Here is a 15,463-nt window from a genome sequence, read left to right as displayed (position 1 = left end):
AAGATAAATTACTTAAAATTAGTTAAAAGCCAAACTAAAAAGGTGTGTCTTGAGCTTCCTCTTAAAAATATCAACAGTCTGTGCGGACCTGACGTCCTCTGGCAGGCTATTCCAAAGTTGAGGACCAAAATGGCTGAATGCAGCCTAGCCATGCGTTTTGGTCCTCACCCTTGGAATAATTAAAAGGCCGGCGCCAGAGGACCTCAGGATCCGCGAGGGTTGGTTTGATAAAAGCAAATCGGATAAATAAGATGGCCAAGACCATTAACACATTTATAAACTAATAAAAGGACCTTAACATGGGTTGAGGGCAACAAATTTAAAAAAATGGCTTAACTAAGCATGGCCGGAGGTGTATTTTAGTCCGGCCCACTATCGGTCTTCGTACGTGTTACGTGCTCGCGAGGTGGCCAAAATTCATCTCAGCCTACTCGGTGAAAGGCCTACTTTTTAGGCTTCTTTCTACTCCCGCGTCGGCGCGAGCGACAACTGCTGTTATACGGATTGTGGCATTGCGCTAACCCCACGCAACATACGCGGACGGCGTGGATTTCCCCCCCCCAAAAAAAACAAAAAAAAATATATATATATATATATATATATGTATATATATATATATATATATATATATATATAAAATTGTCCACACCTGATGTTCTACTTATTATAATTGGTGCGTTTGGATTGTCGTTGCTAACAAAATCCTATGCATTTGCATTGATGTACTGTAATCACGTCAGGCAATAGTTGTATTCGTGTTTGGTGATAATGCCCAAAAAAATATGAAACACAAAAAAACACTCATATATTTAAAACCATTATAATCATGGTTATAATAATGGTGATAAATACTAACAACAACAATGATCGCAGTAGACACTATGCCTACATATATAAACATTTGTTATTTTGGAGGACATAACATACGGCCGTCACGCGTTATGAAGTGCAGTCTTGTCAAATGAAGCGGATGACTACATCAAGAATCAAGAAAAACAAGAATTAATAAAACACTCGAGCACCAAACAAGATTTGAAATAAAAGTGGCAAACCAACATTATGATGATCGCACCACATTATAGTTGCAGTAGACAGAGGGGATGATAATATTTAAGTGCACATATGTGTATTGTAATAAATGTTTTCAAATAAAGTTGTCCCATGTCCACAACAACGTCATCTCCCAGCTGCTGCAGACCGGGGCACCTCATCACGATCTGGCGAGGGAAGTTTGTCAGAGCTCTTATTTGTTTTCATGCGCTTCCCCCCGGTACTTGGATGGGCTTAACGTTAGCCGTTACCTTGTAGAAACGGATGCCAAAGTAAGCTTGTCTCCGCGAGCACGAAAGGAGTGGTGTTGGTGAGTGGTTCCTTCCTTGGCGAATCATTCATTCACGTTCACTCACTGAATCGTTGGTGAACGGGAAATGAAATCACTGATCCCCGCAGTGGCACGTTCACTCACTGAATCGTTGGTAAAAGGGAAATTATATCACTGATTCCAGCAGTGATACGTTCACTCACCGAATCATTGGTGAACGGGAAATGACATCACTGATTCCTGCAGCGACACGTTAACTCACTGAATCGTTGGTGAACAGGAAATTACATCACTGATTCGCGCAGCGACCCGTTCACCAACGATTCGGTGAGTGAACGGGAAATTACATCACTGATTCCTTCGTGTAGGCCAATAGCGTGGCAGTATGTTCAGTAAATCTCGCTTACATCTGACGTTGGCTGCTGATTGGTCGATCGCGAAGATTGACAACATGCGCGTGGCTGAGCTCAAATGAACTGAGAAAAGAATGAATCACTTCAGGAAGTGATCCATTCACTCACGTTCACTGAAAAGATTTGTTCTTTTTGAACGAAACGTTCGCGAACGACCCACCACTAACCCACCACCCACCACTAACAGCGCACGTTGCTGTCTCACATGTTGTGATGACAGTTTCCCACACGGAGACGGATGCACCACGAAGCTCATTGCTGCTGAGTAAGCATAAGCAAGCTATTCACCCACATTCCCCTTAGCCGCCACCTTCCAGATCGTTTTCGCAATAAAATTAAATGCATTAAATGCAAAACAACTTGTGTCCACAAGTATATTGCTGACTCAATTCAACTGACGTCGGCACATCAAGGTGGAGTTCATGCACTTCTTCTGGCGTTCACTACTTCCGGAAATATGACATAGCAAACTTGCTGTGTATAGGGGTTTGCTGGTAGGCTTTTATTTTGAAGGCCGGGAAGGAGGGGAAGTGTGAAAAATAAATAAATAACTTGACTACGACTTCTGGCTGGCTGTTGGACCCAAACAATTATACAATACGACAAATCCTGCCCGGGGCTCGCAATGCAAGTAAGCACACGCACATTGGCTAAGTACTACAGCGGGTTGAAATTGTAAATTAGCCAGCTAATGATCTTTAAAAAGCCTCTGCCGTATGGATGAGAAGGTTTCCGGCTTGACTCTGACTAAATCAATGGTACATTTGAATAGTGGACGAGACTAAGTGAGAGGCTGCGATGACGCGCACCGAGTCAGCTCATGTACAGTACAGTGTGGAAAAAGTAAGTCCACTTGTTCTCTTGTTGGTCGATCTCGCGCTCCCAATATTTTTGAACAACTTGGCCGCCACACCAGGGGAGGCCAAGGGGCCAGAATGCTAGCTGTAGCTTATGCCCCTCTCCAAGATGCCCACCTAACTGGTGCTGGTTGATGGGCGAGAATCATCGGTGCAGCTAATGTCCCTCCCCACGATGGCCGCCGCACTGGGGCGACCTCGGGCTGAGTATCCTCAGTCTAGCTAATGTCCAAGATGGCAGCCGCACTGGGGAGACCACGGGGCAATAACACTGGGCCACTGGAAATTAATAGTGAAATTTGTGTGGCTTTTTTAAGGGTGAATGAGTTGAATGTGAATGTGTCAGAAGTACGAATTTTGGGTGTGTTGAAAAGTTTAATGTCAGTTCAAAGAGCTGAACGTTGTGAATTTGAAATTGGAATGGTTTAAATGTGAAAAGTTGAATGTTCCAATTGAAATGAATGGTGAATAGTTGAATTTTTGTGGGTTTCTTAAGGGTGAATGAGTTGAATGTGTGGAAAATAGGAATTTGGGGTGTGTTGAAAAGCTTGACCAATATGAGTTGAATGAGATGAATGTTGTGAATTTCAAATTGGAATGATGTAAATGTGAATTGTTGAATATGGCAATGGGAATGAATGGTGGGTTTTTGTGTTTTTTTTACGAGTGAATAAGTTGAATTTTTGGGAAGTAGGAATTGTAGCTAATGTCCCTGTCCAAGATGGTGGCCGCACCGGGGAGACCTCGGGGTGATTATCCCCAGTCTAGCTAATGTCCCTGCCCAAGATGGCCACCGCACCGGGGAGACCTCGGGGTGATTATCCCCAGTCTAGCTAATGTCCCTGACCAAGATGGCCGCCGCACTGGGGGGACCTCAGGGTGAGTATCTCCGGTCTAGCTAATGTCCCTGACCAAGATGGCTGCCGCACTGTAGAGACCTTGGGGTGAGTATCCCCAGTCTAGCTAATGTCCCTGACCAAGATGGCCGCCGCACTGGGGAGCCCTCGGAGTGATTATGCCCAGTCTCGCTAATGTCCCTGTCCAAAATGGCCGCCGCACCGGTGAGACCTCAGGGTGAGTATCCCCAGTCCAGCTAATGTCCATGATTAAGATGGCCGCCGCACTGGGGAGACCTCGGGGTGAGCATCCCTAGTCTAGCTAATGTCCCTGTCCAAGATGGCCGCCGCACCGGGGAGACCTCGGGGTGATTATCCCCAGTCTAGCTAATGTCCCTGACCAAGATGGCCGCTACACTGGGGAGACCCGGGGTGAGTATCCCCGGTCTAGCTAATGTCCCTGATCAAGATGGCTGCCGCACTGTGGAGACCTTGGGGTGAGTATCCCCAGTCTAGCTAATGTCCCTGACCAAGATGGCAGCTGCACCGGGGAGACCTCGGGGTGAATATCCCCAGTGTAGCTAATGTCCCTGTCCAAGATGGCCGCCACAACTGGGAGCCCTCAGGGTGAGTATCCCCAGTCTCGCTAATGGCCCTGTCCAAGATGGCCGCCGCTTTGGTGAGACCTCGGGGTGTGTATCCCCAGTCCAGCTAATGTCCCTGCCCAAGATGGACGTCGCTTTGGTGAGAGCTCGGGGTGAGTATCCCCAGTCTAGCTAATGTCTCTGCCCAAGATGGCCGCCGCAGTGGGGAGACCAACAGGCAATAACACTGGTCCACTGGAAATTAATGGTGAAATTGTATGGCTTTTTAAAGTGTGAATGAGTTGAATGGGTGGGAAGTAGGAATTTTGGGGGTGTTGAAAAGCTGAATGTGAGTCGAATGAGTCTAATGACTTGAATTTGTGGAAATTGGGAAGGTGTAAATGTGAAATGTTGAATGTGCAAATAGAAATGAATTGTGACTATTGTTGAATATTTGTGGGTTTTTTAAGTGTGAATGAGTTGAATGTCTGAAAAGTAGGAATTTTAGTGGTGTCGAAAAGCTGAATGTGAGCTGAATGAGTTGAATGACTTGAATTTGGGAAATTGGAGTGGTGTTAATGGGCGAGACCTCGGGGTGTGTATCCCCAGTCTATCTAATGTCCCTGTCCAAGATGGCTGCCACACCGGGGAGACCTCGGGGTGAGTATTCCCTGTCTAGCTAATGTCCCTGTCCAAGATGGCCGCCGCACTGGGTAGACCTCGGGGTGAGTATCCCCAGTCTTGCTAATGTCCCTGTCCAAGATGGCCGCCGCACCGGGGAGACCTCGGGGTGATCATCCCCAGTCTAGCTAATGTCCCTGACTAAGATGGTGGCCGCACCTGGGAGACCTCGGGGTGTTTATCCCCAGTCTCGCTAATGTCCCTGCCCAAGATGGGCACCGCTCTGGTGAGACCTCAGGGTGAGTGTCCCCAGTCTAGCTAATATCTCTGACCAAGATGGCCGCCGCACCGGGGAGACCTCGGGGTGAGCACGGTGGTCGACTGGTTAGCACGTCCGCCTCACAGTTCAGGGGTCGTGGGTTCGATCCCGGCTCCGGCCTCCCTGTGTGAAGTTTGCATGTTCTCCTCGTGCCTGCGTGGGTTTTCTCCCGGTACTCCGGTTTCCTCCCACATTCCAAAAACATGCATGGTAAGTTGATTGTACTCTCTAAATTGCCCCTAAGCGTGATTGTGAGTGCAGATGTTTGTCTTTGTGTGCCCTGCGATTGGCTGGCAACCAATTCAGGGTGTCCCCCGCCTACTGCCCGAATACAGCTGGGATAGGCTCCAGCACGCCCGCGACCCTTGTGAGGATAAGCTGTATCGATAATGGATGGATGGATGAATTTTTGTGGGTTTTTTCAGGGTAAATGAGTTGAATGTGTGGGAAATAGGAATTTCGGGTGTGTTGAAAAGCTTGACCAATATGAGTTAAATGATATGAATGTTGTGAATTTCAAATTGGAATGATGTAAATGTGAATTGTTGAATATGGCAATGGGAATGAATGGTGGGTTTTTGTGTTTTTTTTACGAGTGAATAAGTTGAATTTTTGGGAAGTAGGAATTGTGGGTGTGTTGAAAAGCTTTACCAATGTGAGTTGAATGAGTTGAATCTTGTGAATTTGAAATTGGAATGGTGGGAATGGTAAATGTTGAATGTGCCATTGGAAATGAATGGGTTTTTTGGGGGTGAAAAAAGGGGAATTTGGGGGAAACCATACATTTTTTGAACAAAAAAAAGGAATCCCGCATGCCGTGAATTTTTGGAATACATTGAAGTTGGAACGGTGAGAATCGGTTGAAAAATGTGGAAGAAGTAGCACGCCGAAAAAGTAACTAGAATAAAATAGAATAATAATAATAAAGTTGAATGGTGTAGAATAACATATGTGTGAAGGCCTTCGCCTTCACACAACAAGTGAAAGCGATATATTACAACACAAAATACTATGTACAATAGACACCGGAAAACAGCAGAAAACCATCAGTTTCATGTCGGAACAAAAGCTGGAAAAGAATCGTTTTCAAGGATCAAAGAAAGCTATTAGAACAGTCTTTGAGCCCTGCAATTGGCTGGCTACCAATTCAGGGTGTTCCCCGCCTACTGCCCAAAGACAGCTGGGATAGGCTCCAGCACGCCTGCGACCCTTGTAACGATAAGCAGTATAAGTAATGGATGGATGGAAGGAACAGTCTTTGAATCAAAATATACTTTTATATTACAAGACTTGACTGAAGTAAATTGCGGTTCCAAGCTTTGTAAAAAATTGTAGTTGAAAAATACGATTAATTATGGAAAATTGTGCGACTAATTAGTTTAAAATTTGTAATCGTTTGACAGCACTTGTGTATATATATATATATATATATATATATATATATATATATATATATATATATATATATATATATATGTATGTATATATATATATATATATATATAACAAAATCACCACATACTGTAATATTTATTTATCATAAACATTACCATTCAAGGATGCCACAAAACTTGCTGAACAAGAAACCAACATTAAGTGCAAGAACACATGTTGTACATTTTTTGCACAAGCATGAACCTCAAAATTGTGATATTATTGAGGTACTGTTTATCCTGCGTATCATTCCAAATCGGCAAAATGTTATTAGGCCTACTCCCGTTGTAGCATAGGACAGTGTAAGACCCAGTGTAAGTTCAACTAAGGCTAGGTTCACACCGGAGGCAAATGAGACCCAGATCGGATTTTTGACAGCGACGTCATCCAGAGCCCAAAATGAGCTGTGCGGAGGGAACGTGCAGACAGCTGGAGGATCGAATCTGCAGTTTTTTTTGAGTAACAGTATTGACTTTATAGTGGACTTTAATTTAATCCCACTTGAAACATGAAGCATAAAGTGAACATTTATGGTGATGGTAGTAATTCAGCCACGGCTCAGATCGATACATTTTTTACGCCTGGTTTTGACATGACGTCATCTTTACTGACATCTCCATGAAATGAAGTAGAAAAGCCTCGCCTCATAATTTCCCCTAAATACTGTATTTATTCCTACCTGCTACCTAATCGCTTGACCGTATAAATGCCCCGACACGCTGGACCACATTTACTTCCATAAATAATATGCCATGAGTGACGTCTCTTCTGTGCATGTAGGTCACTTTGGCAACGCATGTGTTCATACGGCAGACAAGACTGAGGTCGCATGTATAATGTAATGTGAACGCTTACACAACAAAATCTGATTTTTTTCAAAAAATCTGAGTTGAGCATGATGACCTGCCTTGTGAACCTAACCAAAGACATGTCTGCCATGTAGTGGTGATTGGTCATAAAACAACTTAAAACTACTGTCGACCTCTGCATATACGCAATTTGGCACCCGTGGATAAGCAGAGATTTTTTTTTCCTTTTTTATATATATTTTGGATTTTGCCAATTTATCCAGGATTTTCCCCCATCTATACACCCCCTTTTTTCATGGAAAACATATATTGAATGTTTATCAGCATTTTTTGAAGATTTTTGGGGGTTTGTAAAAAAATGAATAAATAATTTTTGAATGAGCGATTCACCCATTAGGCGGGTGCTAATGTCAAACACTGCACTGCACAATTCTTTTTTTTTTTTTTTTTTTTTTAAATGAATAACAAATATTCGTCATATTTCAACTTATAAACATTTAGTCATTTAAAAGTTTAATGAAAACAAAACATCCTAAAAGTCCGTTTTCATTCAAATGCATAGCTGAGTGAATTTAGGAATGTGTATTTTGGAGAGAGAGATGTTGTATGGTAAGATGTATCATTTTATTTGTATTAATCACTTCCAGCATACAGAGCTCAGTTTAGTAAGCTTAAATTAATTAATAATAATTTATTTCTCTGTTTTTTTTTGCTGTTTTTTTTTGCAGAGGGGCATTCTATTCATGCTTGATTTAATTATTCTAGTGTTTGAGGCAAATGAGAACAACAATTTCGTTGGACGTTGTGAAGGGGTGTGTTGGAATGCTTCTTGGAACTGGATTTGAGGGAGAAGGTTATCAGCAACTGATAAGGACCGCATTTAAAAGGCTAGCTAGAAAATAGAGTACTATCAAACAAGAACAATAGCAGAAACCGGATAGGATCAGGGGTCTTGAACAATCATGCTTCTGGTACACAAGGTCAATAGATTAGTTGTTAATTTATTTGTTGTGGTAGCATTTGTTTATATACCACTTTCAAACCTGGAATCCCACTTACACAACAGCTGGAGCGAGACAGTTCGCTTTAGGCACCTGTTTGCTGCCAGGGCAGGAGTACATCTTATGATTCATCAAGATGGACAGATCCTCAGCTCTGCAGATCAAAGTCTTTATAGTAAGTCATGTAATAATAAGTACATAATTTTACAGTGCAAAATGCGGTGTTTGCCAAAAATATTGGTAATGACTACTGCTTCTTTTCTATTTATTAAATGTGGATAAAAGGCCTGCTGGAGATTCGCCCTGTGGATCCAGGCTGTATTGTCATCAGAGGCATTGAAACCGCACAATTCCTTTGCATGGATGTTAATGGAAGGTTGTACTCATCGGTAAGTCATAAGTGTGTTTCAAAATTGTTGTGGACATCCCCAAAATGTTTCACATGTTAGGTGGATACAGTACTTTGGATTAATAGATTTGTATTATGCCTGGAATACAATTAACAGTTTTATTTGAATGATTTTGTTTGAGTGTTGTTTGCATGTGTTTGAATGTGAATGGTCCGCTGTCTATTGACTGGTGTGGTGTACAGGGTGTACCTCACTTCTCGCTCAAAGTCAGCTAGGATAGGCTCCAGCTAACCCATGAGCCGAATGAGGACAAGTGTTACAGAAAATGGATGGAAGTTAACACAGGTCCATGTAAACAACTAGTGCAAATATGGTGGACTATCTACTTTTGAGATGGACACTTTGTTTTTTTTTTGGTTACAATGGCAGATCATGATATTTCTCCCACATTCTATATACAATGCATGGTAAACTAAAATAACTATGAGTGTGAACTTTCTTTGTAAATTCCCTGTGATTGTCTGGAGACCAGTCCAGGGTGCGCTGTGCCTCTCGCCCAAAGTCAGCTGGGTTAGGTTCCAGCTCTCCTGCAATCCTAAAGAGTAAAAGTGTTATAGAAAACGGCTGACTGGATGGACTGGTACACAGAGCGCTAGAGTGAAAACTAGCACAAGGAAGAGGAAACGCAGGGAGAAAACACACAAGGGGGAAGGCAAGGAGGCACAGGTGGAACATATGAGAGCAACGTTGAAAATCAACAGGAAGGGGCAAGCATGAGGGTGAGGCCCCTGAGATGACAAATGTCAAAAAAATAAAATAAACAAACACAGATTAAAAACATAATAAATATAAAAATGACCTAGAATGGGCCAGGTCCAGAAATTAAGCAGTTGAGATTTTGGTGTCGTGCTCATGTGCACCTGCCTCTACATTGCTCAAGACGTGCACTAGTCTGCATCTCTCCAATGTCAAAATTTTCAGAATTAAATATTGAACTTTTGTCTGCCCAAATCATACAGTTTACAAATTAGGATTACAGAGAACAAATGTGCTGTGAGTGACTGTTGCTCACCATTTATCTTTCTTTACATGTCTCAAAACTGTAAACGAGTGTATGCAGACAACACCAGTCATTCATTTCAAACAGGCATTTGGTTCATCAACCTTTGTCCAGTTTGGTAAAGGATAGGATATGTTTACAGAACGAAAAACCTGAATGAAAAGTGCCAGCAAAAACAACCTTGGCCTCTGAATAGATAGCTGCAGCCAAGATAAACAGATGTCGAAGAACTGAAAGAACAGCAGTATTTAAATGTCTGTTTATTTATCTAATCAAAAGGCCTTATTTGTCAAAAGAGTGGAATATTTTTAAATAGTATTTTGTCCATTCTGAGAACAAATAACCCCTCTATTATCGCCATAAACTGCAAACATTAGACTTTCATCGATTGGACGGAAGTTCAATCATCATTTGATACCCTGTCCCTTTTGTAAGGGCATCCTGACTTTGTTTCCTCCCCAATGAACCATACTGTGTTACATCTTAACTGATTAATGATATTTTGTCATGCTTTTTGATAAAATTAGGTAGCAAGTGCACAGAGCCGGCTGCAGAGAGAAATATATTTTTTTTTCTTGGTGGGGCCACACAACCCAAATTTGCAATGTGCTTCAGGCTGAACAGTGGAGTTGTGACAACTGCAACAGTGCTCAGAAATATTTTCTGTCACTGAAAATTTGCAGTTCATCTTAAATCGAAAAGGCAAATGAAACACAGTGGTGAAGTTCTGTGTGTGTGTGTAAACATTTGCACTGATTAACATGAGCACTGTTGTCAAGCTGAGCAGTGAAATAAAGCCCGGATCTCACTGAGCGGCAAAGTTTTGCAAGTGTGAGCGCACGTAGCGAAATTTTTTTGTCAGGGTTTGTTCAATGTTGCAAACAGTTGCAAAGACGGTCGCCAGACATTCCCAAACAGTTGTAATGGTCGCAAACACAGTTTTCCTTGTCGCCATCAAATTTCATTTACCGTACATTAACATAGTTCACTACATAACTTTATCTCATGTGCCTCATGTCCCTGTTTTTTTCTCTGCGCAAGAAGACATTTTGCAGTTCAAACAAGTTTTGTTTTAATATTTTTTCACAGATGGATCTGTTGTGTGAAGGCACAATGGGAATTGGTATTGTGTTCATTTTTTTGTGGGGTAGTGGAGGGTGGGGCTAAAAGTCCTCTGGATCCTCTGAGAATTTTCCTTTAGAACCGTAGGCGTAACGAGCCCGTTTTTGGGGGTGCTCAAGCACCCGCAAATTCAACCCAAGCACCCCCAAAAATCATAGCATTTTTAATAAAGGACAGGATATGCTTAGATATGATGAAAAACGCTAGATAAAAAATAAAACAAGACAAAAATGTGAACAACGCAGCATCGGAAATACCCTTCTGCCTCAAAATGGTTCAGTCCATTTGATTCCCAACACCGCTCTTGCCCCCTTCCCCGCTCCTCCTTCGCTCGGTTTGTGTCACTTGCACGGCATAGCGGTGAGAGTATGTTATACAGTGGTTATGTTAAACAACTATTTTACCACCCAATACCATGACATTGTTATCGTCAACAGATATTAGTCCTCATTTTAGCTGCATTGAATCGAATGCAACAATGATCAGCCTAGCTTAATGTTGCGTGTGTGTAAGCTATGTGTGTGGTTTAAGGTTGCCAACTGTCCCATGGAAAACTGCAATCTGCGATCCTGTAACATAATATGCTTTTAGTAAAGCTTTCGATGGCGATCGATTGTCAATAACGACAGACACAGAGGGGTTGGCAGCTAGTGTTGGGTCGTTCACGAACGATTCGTTCAAAAAGAACTAATCTTTTCAGTGAACGTGAGTGAATGGATCACTTCCTGAAGTGATTCGTTCTTTTCTCAGTTCATTTGAGCTCAGCCACGCGCATGTTGTCAATCTTCGCGATCGACCAATCAGCAGTCAATGTCAGATGTAAGCGGCATTTACTGAACATACTGCCACGCTATTGGCCTTCACGAAGGAATCAGTGATGTCATTTCCCGTTCACCAACGATTCGGTGAGTGAACGGGTCGCCGCGGCAATCAGTGATGTAATTTCCTGTTCACCAACGATTCAGTGAGTTAACGTGTCGCTGCAGGAAACAGTGATGTCATTTTCCGTTCACCAACGATTCGGTGAGTGAACGGGTCGCTGCAGGAATCAGTGATGTCATTTCCCGTTCACCAACGATTCGGTGAGTGAACGGGTCGCTGCGGGAATCAGTGATGTCATTTCCTGTTCACCAACGATTCAGTGAGTGAACGTGTCGCTGCGGGGATCAGTGATTTCATTTCCCGTTCACCAACGATTCAGTGAGTAAACATGTCGCTGCCATTTCTCGTTCACGTGAACGAGAACTCCATGCAGTCAGTGAGTGAAGTGAGTTTTGCTATGAATGATTCGCGATTCGCCAGGAACCACTCACCAACACCACTCCTTTCGTGCTCGTGGGGACAAGCTTTCTTTGGCATCCGTTTCTCCAAGCTAACGGCTAATGTTAAGCCCATCCAAGTACCGGGGGCAAGCGCATGAAAACAAACAAGAGCTCTGACAAACTTAAAGTCCCTCGCCAGATCGTGATGAAGCAGCAGGGAGATGACGTTGTTGTGGACATGGGACAACTTTATTTGAAAACAGTTATTACAATACACATATGTGCACTTAAATATTATTATCCTCTCTGTCTACTGCAACTATAATGTGGTGCGATCATCATAATGTTGGTTTGTCATTAAATTGTACTTTTATTTCAAATCTTGTTTGGTGCTCGAGTGTTTTATTAATTCTTGTTTTTCTTGATTCTTGATGTAGTCATCAGCTTCATTTGACAAGCCTGCACTTCATAACGCGTGAAAACAAAAATACACCGGGCGCGTGACGGCTGTGTGTTATGGCCTCCAAAATGACAAATGTTTATATATGTAGGCATAGTGTCTACTGCGATTATTGTTGTTGTTAGTATTTATCACCATTATTATAACCATGATTATAATGGTTTTAAACATATGAGTGTTTTTTTTGTGTGTTTTTTTCCTTTTTTTTGAAAGTCCGGTGCATTATCACTAAACACGAATACGACTAATAAGTAGAACATCAGGTGTGGACAATATATTATATATACACATACACATACATATATATATATATATATATATATATATACATGCATATATATACATATATATATATATATTTATATATATATGTATATATATATGATTCGGTGAACGATTCTTTTGAACGATTCTTTTTGATGAACTGATTCTAATGATTCAGTTCACCTAAAAGAACTGTTATGACCGTCACTATTGGCAGCTCAATGTCTTTTACTATACTTGCTCGAACATACATTGCTGGTTCTCAAACAGTGATAGCACATTACAGCGCTCCTAATGGAGACTCTCGGTCCTACACATGACAGTTCCTAGATCAGATAAAGGGTCAATCTCAGAACAAGCAAATCACTCCACCTGTCATGTAAGGACTTCTCTCTGGCTGCGCAAAATGACAGAAGACTGCTTGAGTCAGTCAAAAGCAGCCAGAAATATCCATGGAAAAAATAATGGTGAGTCACACTCCTCTTTTACATTTCAGATTTCTTACACCCGTTTTTTGATGAAAAGAGCCAAATTGTGGTTTCATATGAGGTTTCATATGAGGTGATTTTTTTTCATTTTTTCTTATTTTTACGTGAATGTGGTTTCAGCATTAATGTGAAAATGAGAAAATATCTAATGAATGATCCTAAATCACTTTAAGTGAAATGAAAAAAAAAATTGAACCAGCCAGACACTCTGGGTGCTCAGCACCACCAATGCTCTGAACCTAAAATCGCCCGTTTAGAACACCTTTACAAGTCTTCAGGAGGTGATGCCTGCTATTGTTTTGCCGCTCACGTGATGATATCGTATAACCTCTTACCTGGTCATTCAGCAACTGTTGGCACTTTGGACCTCCCAGTCATGAGTTGGCTGGTGTTACTGGTGTATTTCAGCCTGATACATCATTCATATAATTATTGAAGTTATAAACAAAGATTCATTTTGTGTCATGATTTTACCTTTATACAACACCACAATGGATATGACATTCAACAACCAAAATGTGACACTGTAGTATAAAGTGTAGACTTGCAACTTTGAGCTGTTTCACAAAAATATGGCACTTCCCATTTATAAATTACAACCAATTCAAGATGCCTTAAAATTGCATTCATTTTCAGGGTCTCAAATACATTTTGATAATTGACTCTAAAGCACTTAATTGAGCAGGTGCAGTACATTACCTTGCTACTTTAAGACAAATGAAGCAGATAAAAGTCTGAAGGGGGTAACAGGTACTGACATAGCACTCCTAATATGAAGTACAAGATCTCAATGCGCCTGTCACATCTTGATCATGATTTGAAAAACATTGTTGTGGTCTAGGAAGGCAAAATCACAAAAAGGACCCTGGATAATAGCTCAATTTGTTTATAATAGACTATTTGAAAATATATTAAATGTGTCCGTTTACATTACAGCACATCTACAGTCGCGATGACTGCACTTTCAGGGAGCAAATCATGCCAGATGGATACAGCATCTACATCTCTGTCAGACATGGAGTACTTCTCAGCTTGGGAAACCATCGGCTGCGGCTTCAAGGCAGAGACAGTGGTGTCCCAGCTTTGGCTCAGTTCCTGCCTCGAATCAGTACTGTGGATCAGGCATCAACTGCAACACTGCAGCCCTTTTATCACCCAAACCAGGACGCATCACAAACAGATCAATCACTTGACGCAATAGAATCTTTTGGTGTTCTTGCAAGGATCATTCATAGCCCCAGCTTTCATAAGCGATGAGAAGGCAACAATAAACAAAGATGGCCTGCTCAATGCCTGTTACACCCAGGCATGTCTCCAGGAAGGTTCCCATCATTCAGCTCATCTGGGATAGATTTGCGCTTCCCTGTGATCTGAAAAGGATCAATGGTACAGAAATGGATGGAGTATGTATTACCTAGAAAATGTATCTACCTTAGCATTAATCCCTGAAATGTGAGGATTTAAAATGCTAAAGAAATGAGTCAAGACAACTAATGACTGCTTGTATGGATAGAGACTGCAAATAAGCTATCTGGCCAGAGCTCGTATGGATGTTTCATTCTGGAAGAGGTGCACTACCTGAGCTACTTCTGTAGATAAGAATGCAGATACCACCATGTTTCTAATGGTGCAGAAATGCAAAACTATCCTGCAATAGGCAAAAGATAAGGGAAATGGTCTGTGGTCAACGCAAAAGTTGAAAAAACTTTCGTCGAGAGATCTTTTCCACCTGTTGTGTGTCCCATTTGCTCAACCTGGAGTTAAACTGTGTTGCCTTTATTTTGTTTATTTATTTATTATAGTGCTGTCAAACGATTAAAATATTTAATAGTGATTCATTGCATTTTTTTGTAGTTAACTTCTGAATGTTCACTGCGCATTTTATTTATTGTTGAAAAAAAAATTCTTTGATTTTTCTCTCACCTTATTTTATCGAATTTTAATACCCTTAACATGAATAAGAATGATTTTCTTATGCAAATACTTTATTAAAGAGGAAGTCAACCGAAACATATAATTTTTTCAAGAATATGTTCTTTGCGGATCCAATAGATGAAACAAGGCATTCTGATAAATATTGCATTTGTAGAATAAGAGTTAATCCACCAGTTTTTAGCCATCGCTGGCCATTTTGTCATTTCTTTCGACTGAAAATGGCATCACAGTTGCTCAGGGCTCACCTGTTTTCTGAAGCTGATCCATGGTTGGTCGTTATCTGAGCCCTGAGCAACTGATGTCGTTTTCAGAAACACAAAATGGCCG

At 41.5% G+C, this 15,463-nt stretch overlaps 1 protein-coding gene across 1 annotated transcript; it reads left to right on the top strand.

The window, feature by feature from the left end:
* Nucleotides 1–2,371: 2,371 nt before the first annotated feature.
* Nucleotides 2,372–15,035, top strand: fgf19 (fibroblast growth factor 19). Its single transcript, XM_086026754.1, has 4 exons — nucleotides 2,372–2,577; nucleotides 8,261–8,370; nucleotides 8,481–8,584; nucleotides 14,138–15,035. Exons 1-4 carry the CDS (start codon nucleotides 2,555–2,557, stop codon nucleotides 14,456–14,458), a joined length of 558 nt encoding a protein of 185 aa, XP_085882880.1. The 5' UTR covers nucleotides 2,372–2,554; the 3' UTR covers nucleotides 14,459–15,035.
* Nucleotides 15,036–15,463: the final 428 nt, after the last annotated feature.

The sequence above is a fragment of the Filicampus tigris genome, chromosome 3 (assembly GCF_054856515.1).
Source record: "Filicampus tigris isolate MCC_2025a chromosome 3, RoL_Ftig_1.0, whole genome shotgun sequence".
Classification (NCBI taxonomy): domain Eukaryota; kingdom Metazoa; phylum Chordata; class Actinopteri; order Syngnathiformes; family Syngnathidae; genus Filicampus; species Filicampus tigris.
Note: the sequence above shows the minus strand (reverse complement) of the source record. Positions and strands in the feature narration are given on the sequence as shown.

Bases quoted from the DNA above. Each gene is read 5' to 3' on its own strand.
- fgf19 (XM_086026754.1), top strand. From the start codon at position 2,555: ATGTACAGTACAGTGTGGAAAAA. The intron at 2,578-8,260 runs GTAAGTCCACTT...CTTACACAACAG, and splicing joins TACAGTACAGTGTGGAAAAA to CTGGAGCGAGACAGTTCGCT. The intron at 8,371-8,480 runs GTAAGTCATGTA...TGTGGATAAAAG, and splicing joins TGCAGATCAAAGTCTTTATA to GCCTGCTGGAGATTCGCCCT.